The following is a 9,134-nucleotide window of genomic DNA, read 5'->3' as shown; positions in this document are numbered from 1 at the left end:
TTGTTATTTCCAACATAATGAGGCTGTTGCTTTGTGCTCCATGGTAGTTTGTGCTCCAGGATAGTTTGTGCTCCATGGTAGTTTGTACTCCAGGATAGTTTGTGCTCCAGGATAGTTTGTGCTCCATGTTAGTTTGTACTCCATGGTAGTTTGTGTTCCAGGATAGTTTGTGCTCCAGGATAGTTTGTGCTCCATGTTAGTTTGTGCTCCAGGATAGTTTGTGCTCCATGTTAGTTTGTGCTCCATGTTAGTTTGTACTCCAGGATAGTTTGTGCTCCAGGATAGTTTGTGCTCAATGGTAGTTTGTGCTCCATGGTAGTTTGTGCTCCAGGATAGTTTGTGCTCCAGGATAGTTTGTGCTCCATGTTAGTTTGTGCTCCAGGATAGTTTGTGCTCCAGGATAGTTTGTGCTCCATGGTAGTTTGTGCTCCAGGATAGTTTGTGCTCCAGGATAGTTTGTGCTCCATGGTAGTTTGTGCTCCATGGTAGTTTGTGCTCCTGGATAGTTTGTGCTCCAGGATAGTTTGTGCTCCATGTTAGTTTGTGCTCCAGGATAGTTTGTGCTCCAGGATAGTTTGTGCTCCATGGTAGTTTGTGCTCCAGGATAGTTTGTGCTCCAGGATAGTTTGTGCTTCATGTTAGTTTGTACTCCATGGTAGTTTGTGCTCCAGGATAGTTTGTGCTCCATGGTAGTTTGTGTTCCAGGATAGTTTGTGCTCCAGGATAGTTTGTGCTCCATGTTAGTTTGTACTCCATGGTAGTTTGTGCTCCAGGATAGTTTGTGCTCCATGGTAGTTTGTGCTCCAGGATAGTTTGTGCTCCATGTTAGTTTGTGCTCCAGGATAGTTTGTACTCCATGTTAGTTTGTGCTCCATGTTAGTTTGTACTCCAGGATAGTTTGTGCTCCATGTTAGTTTGTACTCCAGGATAGTTTGTGCTCCATGTTAGTTTGTACTCCAGGATAGTTTGTGCTCCATGGTAGTTTGTGCTCCAGGATAGTTTGTGCTCCATGTTAGTTTGTGCTTCATGTTAGTTTGTGCTCCATGTTAGTTTGTGCTCCATGTTAGTTTGTGCTCCATGTTAGTTTGTGCTCCATGTTAGTTTGTGCTCCAGGATAGTTTGTGCTCCATGTTAGTTTGTGCTCCAAGATAGTTTGTACTCCATGTTAGTTTGTGCTCCATGTTAGTTTGTGCTCCATGTTAGTTTGTGCTTCATGTTAGTTTGTACTCCATGTTAGTTTGTGCTCCATGAAAGTTTGTGCTCCATGTTAGTTTGTGCTCCATGTTAGTTTGTGCTCCATGTTAGTTTGTGCTCCAGGATAGTTTGTGCTCCATGTTAGTTTGTGCTCAATGTTAGTTTGTGCTCCATGTTAGTTTGTGCTCCATGTTAGTTTGTGCTCCATGTTAGTTTGTGCTCCATGTTAGTTTGTGCTCCATGTTAGTTTGTGCTCCATGTTAGTTTGTGCTCCATGTTAGTTTGTGCTCCATGTTAGTTTGTGCTCCATGTTAGTTTGTGCTCCATGTTAGTTTGTGCTCCATGTTAGTTTGTGCTCCATGTTAGTTTGTGCTCCATGTTAGTTTGTGCTCCATGTAAGTTTGTGCTCCATGTTAGTTTGTGCTCCATGTTAGTTTGTGCTCCATGTTAGTTTGTGCTCCATGTTAGTTTGTGCTCCATGTTAGTTTGTGCTCCAGGATAGTTTGTGCTCCATGTTAGTTTGTGCTCAATGTTAGTTTGTGCTCCATGTTAGTTTGTGCTCCATGTTAGTTTGTGCTCAATGTTAGTTTGTGCTCTATGTTAGTTTGTGCTCCATGTTAGTTTGTGCTCCATGTTAGTTTGTGCTCCAGGATAGTTTGTGCTCCATGTTAGTTTGTGCTCCCCTGTCTGACTCGTTCAGAGTAAATATCAGACCAAGTTAAGCTGTTTCGTCATTACCTCTCAGTCATGTGGGTCCCATCACAAATATTGACTAAACAAGTTTTAAGATACATTGTTAGCTACACTGCTGTACATGGTATCTGTACCACCATTGTTAGCTACACTGCTGTACATGGTATCTGTACCACCATTGTTAGCTACACTGCTGTACATGGTATCTGTACCACCAATGTTAGCTACACTACTGTACATGGTATCTGTACCACCAATGTTAGCTACACTACTGTACATGGTATCTGTACCACCATTGTTAGCTACACTGCTGTACATGGTATCTGTACCACCATTGTTAGCTACACTACTGTACATGGTATCTGTACCACCAATGTTAGCTACACTACTGTACATGGTATCTGTACCACCATTGTTAGCTACACTACTGTACATGGTATCTGTACCACCAATGTTAGCTACACTACTGTACATGGTATCTGTACCACCAATGTTAGCTACACTACTGTACATGGTATCTGTACCACCATTGTTAGCTACACTGCTGTACATGGTATCTGTACCACCATTGTTAGCTACACTGCTGTACATGGTATCTGTACCACCATTGTTAGCTACACTGCTGTACATGGTATCTGTACCACCAATGCTTCTCTGTTTAAGCAGTCTGTTTTTAAATGGTTGGCATCTCCCATGATTTATTCTCTGGTGTTATTCCTAAAAGCAACATATCCTGCTCTTTCTACTATATTATTGGTTGCCATGTTGTTTATATACTGTAATTTATTATAGGGTTATGTATTATCATTATTATTATCTTTGGTCATCCCCCTATTGCCATAGTGCTCATCAAGTAGTCTCTGACCTCTTGACAGCATGAGATATCCCTCTTTTAAAAAACCCAGTCCTTCTTTATCAGCAGGACCACTCCTCCACCTCTTCTGTTCCTGACTATATGGTAATCCTGCAGAAACACTACATTTGTTGTGATACTTTCAATTTCGTTTCTGTGATTGCAATTATATCTGGGTTTTCTTCTTATGACTTCTCCTACAGTTCATTTGCTTTATTTGTAATCCCATCTATGATTGAGGACATTACCTTGATGCTCGCTTGCTCTTCCCTCTGGTATAGGAGGTTGTTCCATGGGCACGGCTCTTTGGTTGGGTTAATAGGGGTTTTGGAGGGTGGTGGGGAGGGGAATGGAGGCTCAATTCTTGCCTAAGCTTATATACAGAGGGAGGGAGACCAGGTAAGGGTGCAGTGAAGGCTTAGGGTGAGGAGGATATCTTTAGGTGTGAGGTGATGACTGTTGTACTTCACATTGTTGTTGCTGAACTGCTGTGGGAGAGTTTCCAATCCTCTCTGGGAGTGTTTGATTCGGGACTGTGGTTATCCCGGATCCTTTCTTTTCTTTAGGCCTCTTAGCTCATGCCTTCTGAAGGCATACCTTCTTGGATTACATTATATTGAACACTTTGCATGAATTTCCTCTTGGGCTCTAAATCCTGTATACAATCTTTATCGCTCTATTCCTATTAGACTCATCTGAACACCTCTATACTGTATGTCGCCCCGTCCACTCAGGAACTGTTACTGAGGATCCATCCTTAGCTTTCCACTATTCGTGAAAAAAGTCGTCTTGCTCCTTAATACCTACGACGATAGGATGTAGAAGTAGTGTTGCTGTTGCTCCTTTCCATCAACTGACTAGTGGACCTTGTTGCATCCTTCTCAACTGCCTTCTTTCAAGACAACCTCCTTTACTGCGTGCATCGCTTCTTTGTACTTCTGTTAATGTGTCTTCACTGAAGAAATCCCCTTCCGTCGCCATATATTTCAAGTTTTTTTGGGGATCAGTAGTCTGGTACTGGACATGAATAGGGTTCTCTTTGAGGGTTTTATCTCCTGTGCTGCTCTCAGCTCCATTTGTAGGTTGTTCATTGTTCCCAATATTTATCTGTTCCTTTTTGACGTTCCCATACTAGGCTTACTGACCCATTAAATGAGACACTTCCCCTTCCTGTTTTTTCCATTTCCAATATGTTGTGATAGACAACGAGAGAGGGAATAGAGAGGAAAGAGAAGTATAGAGGGAGAGAGTGAGAGAGAGATGGATGCTCGGGTGTAGTCACTGAGGTAGCAGGTGAGGGGAGAACTCTCACTAAGATGGACCTAGAGCCGGGATGCAGCAAACATTTACACTTCCACTTACTAAACCTCTTCATCTTTCCTCAATTGTGGAGTTATTGTTTACATTTACTAAACAGTTTACGAGCTCCAAAGCTCCACCAGGTTGTTTATAACTATAATAACCTTGGGTTATGAAGTTTCAAAGCTCGTTATCACTTTAATAAATATAAATTTAGCCGCGATGATTTTTGTAAGATGAACAGGTTTCGTAAGATGGGTAAACGCAGGATGAATCCGCCCCAGCTGTAGAGTATACGTCAAAATGCGACGCTCTATTAGGAGGTGTGAGGCGTGGCACTCACACTTCTGGGGTGTGAGGCGAGACACTCACTGCTCTGAGGTGTGAGGCGAGACACTCACACCTCTGAGGTGTGAGGCGAGACACTCACACCTCTGAGGTGTGAGGCGAGACACTCACAGCTCTGGGGTGTGAGTCGAGACACTCACAGCTCTGGGGTGTGAGGCGAGACACTCACAGCTCTGGGGTGTGAGGCGAGACACTCACAGCTCTGGGGTGTGAGGCGAGACACTCACAGCTCTGGGGTGTGAGGCGAGACACTCACAGCTCTGGGGTGTGAGTCGTGGCACTCACAGCTCTGGGGTGTGAGGCGAGACACTCACACCTCTGGAGTGTGAAGCGAGACACTCACACCTCTGAGGTGTGAGGCGAGACACTCACACCTCTGGGGTGTGAGGCGAGACACTCACAGCTCTGGGGTGTGAGGCGAGACACTCACAGCTCTGGGGTGTGAGGCGAGACACTCACAGCTCTGGGGTGTGAGGCGAGACACTCACAGCTCTGGGGTGTGAGCCTAGACACTCACAGCTCTGGGGTGTGAGGCGAGACACTCACAGCTCTGGGGTGTGAGGCTAGACACTCACAGCTCTGGGGTGTGAGGCGAGACACTCACACCTCTGGGGTGTGAGGCTAGACACTCACAGCTCTGGGGTGTGAGGCTAGACACTCACAGCTCTGAGGTGTGAGTCGAGACACTCCCAGCTCTGGGGTGTGAGGCGAGACACTCACACCTCTGAGGTGTGAGGCGTGGCACTCACACTTCTGGGGTGTGAGGCGAGACAACGGGTGCCACCACTCCTGGAGTGTTGCTGTCTATTATAGCTTCGTAAACCACGAATAAAATCAACATTTTTATTTTATTTTTTTTTTCCCCTTTTCTAGTATGTGTGTGCGTACTCACCTATTTCAGCCCACGAGATCGAGCATAAGCTCTTGGGCCCGGCCTTGCTAGCCGCCGGTTGTTTAAAACAAGGACTCCTGTTCTATTTCGCTCTCGTATCAAGTTGTAAAATTATGAAGAGAAGTTTGCTTCCACAACATGCTTCTTTAGGCCCTTCCATTCTCTGACTGTTCTTACCGCTGTGCAACCGTTCTAACCTTTGACTCCTCTGAGTCTCCAGCTTCCACCCATGACCCCTTGTTCTAATGTTCAGTGTGAACATTTCCTCTGTTTCCGCTCTGTTATTTCTCCTATTTTACATCTCTGTTATGTCTCCAGTCTCTCTTCTTTTTTTTCTTGGGTTGTTAGGTTCAGTTCATTCAGTCTCTCTTCATGCCCGATCCCTTGCAATTCTTGCACGAGCTTCGTTGCAAACTTATGACCCTTTCTCCAGTTTCAGTATTTTTCCTTTTCTTTCCGCAGGTGTGAGCTCCATGATAGGGCGGCATATATTAAAACTGGTCTCACGTAGGTAGCGTAAAGTGCTCTAAATGCCTATTTATTTAGGTTCCTAAATGATATTCTATGTTTTTCTGGTGAGGAATATGGTGTTGACGTTATCCACTATATACATGACTCTGGAGTTAGGTTTAGTGTTACATCCACTCTTAGGTACCTTTCTTGAATCGCTACAGGTAGGTGGTTTCACTTTTTTGTGTACTGTTTCTTTGGTGAAAGAAGTTGTAGTAGTAGTAGTGAAAATACTCGAGTAGTGAAACATATGATTACGACCGTGCGCGCCATCGAGGAGAATCTTGGGGATCGAACTCAGTCATAGTCAAAAGTGGGTGATGGGTCCGTAGATTGGGACGGGTCCTGTCGCGGGGACGTTGTATGTCACTGGGGTAAAAGGAGGGTGTATGGGTGAGAGGGTGAGGGGGGGATAAGTATGGGGACAGGTGTATATCAACAAAGATATAGTGAGGGTGGGAGGGGATGGTCGCAGACGAGACGGGACGGGTTACCTCCCCCCGGGACGTTGAGGGTCGCTGAGGGTAAAAAGGGAGAGTAGTAAACTGAACAAGTGGGCAATAGTAGTTGTCAGAAATCCGACACACATAATAGCACGAGTTACCCCCATAATAAAAAGAGAATGGGTGATTCCGTGACGTCATTGACGCCACGTATTTATTATTACTCTAATTTCTTTTAAACAAGAGTCTAGTGTTTAAATTTAATTAAAAAGTGTTCACTAGGACTGAATACAATTACTAACACCAAAACATGGCTTGACTCCCTTGTTATTGTAAAATTAAATCCAGAAGTAGAACCAAAACATTGGATCAAGGAGGGAGAGAGCGTCACTACAGAGAGAGAGAGTCATGACAAAACGACATGAGAGTGTTACTGAGAATTATGATACTAGTCTCACACGATAGACTTATTCTATCCCAAGAGATCTACATCAACAACAATACCTCTACAACCACAGGAACACCAGTATCCATCTTACCAAGTATTTTTTGTATAAATTTGACCATTTTATTCATAAATAGGTTAGATGGTTAAGACGTGGGGTTAAATCCCCAAACAAATGAGTTTACTCAACATTACACAGCTCCACATATTACATGTCACACCTGTACTTATATGTTTAGGGAAACATTATTAATTCTTTAAACTCGGCAGGTAATTGTCATTTGGAGTTACAAGAAGCTGAGCAGACAGTTGACCCCCAATATAAGATTATTACCCTGATGTACTTCAAGCTTTGTAGGCCTCCAGACAGCCGCCATTACGTGGCACTCTGAGGCACAGAGCCACACCCTAACCTGATGCTACCATTACATAGCCTTAGCAGGCCCCATCAACCACTCAGCTAAGACTCACATGTTTTCATACTGTAGACATAGTATTAGTAGTAAACATAATTTAATTTGCTATAATACACCACCAGATTAGACCACCATATGTGGTATGATTTATAATTTATATATTGAAGACTAGGTAAACAATTTGTGGTTTATGAAGGAGCCATCTCAAAGTGGTTTAAGCTACAAATTGTCCTCCCAATTATGTGAGATAAATTCAAGCAGCTGAATCAGCACATACAGTCCACTCACTTAATTACTTACTACTATCTAATTAACTAACTTATTACTAAAAACTAACTAAGAAAAATAATCAAATAAAATTATGATATTAAAGTCAATTAAAAAATACATGAATATTTGAGTATTTACAGAATTAAAAAAAGAATTAGAGCTGCTAGGATTTTCCCTCAGTAGTAGCAGTAGTAGTAGATGAATATGTATGAGTATATCCCGTAGAGTTAATCGTGAGTAGATATATAGTAGATATATAGTTAAATAACAGGCTCAGTCCAATCCTCTACTGGACGTACTGCAGCAACATGTAGGTTTTGTAGAAATAATATTTGCACAAAGACTGTCAGTGTCAGGTTAAACAACTGGCTGACCTCCACACAAGCAGAACTAGCAGCATTTCAACTAGCTACCAGTACATTAAAAAACATTGGAGGAGGAATAATATTTTGAGATTCAAAGTCTGCTCTTCAAGCAATTGAAAACTTCTCTTGGAAGATCGACAGCAAGAACCTCATACTCCCAATTATAAATGACCTAATTGCTGCACTGAGTAAAGGGTCTCTAATCTCCTTTGTATGGATACCTTCACACATAAATATAACCCATCATAATGAGACAGACATTGCAGCCAAATTAGCGAGTAACAAGGATGAAGTTGAATTAGATCTAGGTATCCCCATCTCTGCTGTCAAAACTGTATTGGTCCAAACACTCAGATCTGATAGGAAAGAAATTACTGACTCCCAACGACCTGAAAGTACTAGTATAAAGAGCTATAATTTGTTCAGATTTGAAACCAATAACTATGGGCAGCACAAAACGTCCACTAGACTGTGCGACACAGTGGTTGCAAGGATCAGGTTGGGTTACCGTTACCTGTGGCAGGTGGCTGCAGGTGACGGGTCTCCCAATCCTGAGCACTCCAGTTGCAAACTCTGTGAGCAGGAACTGCGGCATGATCTCCGACACTACATCACTGAATGCCCAATTTTTAGACCTTTCAGACCAGTTGGGATGAGGTACTTGGAGCTTTGCAATTACTTTATTCACTCTCGTATTCTTGAAGATATCGTCACAGTGTACCCAAAATTTACCAGTGCAGGCTACTAAACATATGGCTCTGTATGACTAACCATCCTGCGAGATGGGGACTTGTATTACCACTGCTGCCTTATTCAATTTTGTGTTGATGATATCCTCAAAATGCATCCGGAGTCTGCCAGTGCAGACTGCCCATCACATGCCTCTGTATGACTAACCATCCTGTGTGATGGGGATTTTATAGCATCACGTAGTTAGCTTTTTTGATACACTTCATATAGTGTAGGGTATCTGCACTAATGCAAATGTACCTAATGTATTAATAAAAAAAAGTTAAATAACAGTATGTAGGAGGGATATGTTGAGGAGGTCTAAAGGGGGCCCCCCTATCCCTGACTGGGTATGAGAGCAACCTTTAAAAATGGGTGGTTAGGGCTAGGGCACGTGAAGGAGGAGGATAGGGGGAGAAGGGACGGGAGGGGAGCAGGGGGAAGCTTTGACTGATAGCACGGGTCTCTGTTTTTTGTAGTGAAGTGAAGTGTACATATTTTACCAATTCTTTGCCTGTGGCCACCTGAAACAGGTGGCAATTTTGCCACCTGTTTCCATTTCCATCACTCTGCAAATACTTCCACATGAAATGTGTAAAAATTCGCTAACCAAAAGTAGTGTTTTCACAAACAACGCCCAGATTTTCATATCAAAGGAACAAAGCGAATAAAACCAG

The 9,134-nt window shown here is 43.1% G+C and overlaps 1 protein-coding gene across 1 annotated transcript; it reads right to left on the bottom strand.

Moving 5' to 3' along the window:
- Positions 1–1,977: 1,977 nt before the first annotated feature.
- On the bottom strand, positions 1,978–2,517 carry LOC138364990 (uncharacterized). The gene has a single exon (XM_069325081.1). It carries the CDS (start codon positions 2,515–2,517, stop codon positions 1,978–1,980), a length of 540 nt encoding a protein of 179 aa, XP_069181182.1.
- Positions 2,518–9,134: the final 6,617 nt, after the last annotated feature.

Source organism: Procambarus clarkii, chromosome 15 (assembly GCF_040958095.1).
Source record: "Procambarus clarkii isolate CNS0578487 chromosome 15, FALCON_Pclarkii_2.0, whole genome shotgun sequence".
Taxonomy (NCBI): domain Eukaryota; kingdom Metazoa; phylum Arthropoda; class Malacostraca; order Decapoda; family Cambaridae; genus Procambarus; species Procambarus clarkii.
Note: the sequence above shows the minus strand (reverse complement) of the source record. Positions and strands in the feature narration are given on the sequence as shown.

Excerpts from the sequence above, each read along its gene's own strand:
- LOC138364990 (XM_069325081.1), bottom strand. The coding sequence starts at position 2,517 with ATGTACAGCAGTGTAGCTAACAATGGTGGTACAGATACCATGTACAGC.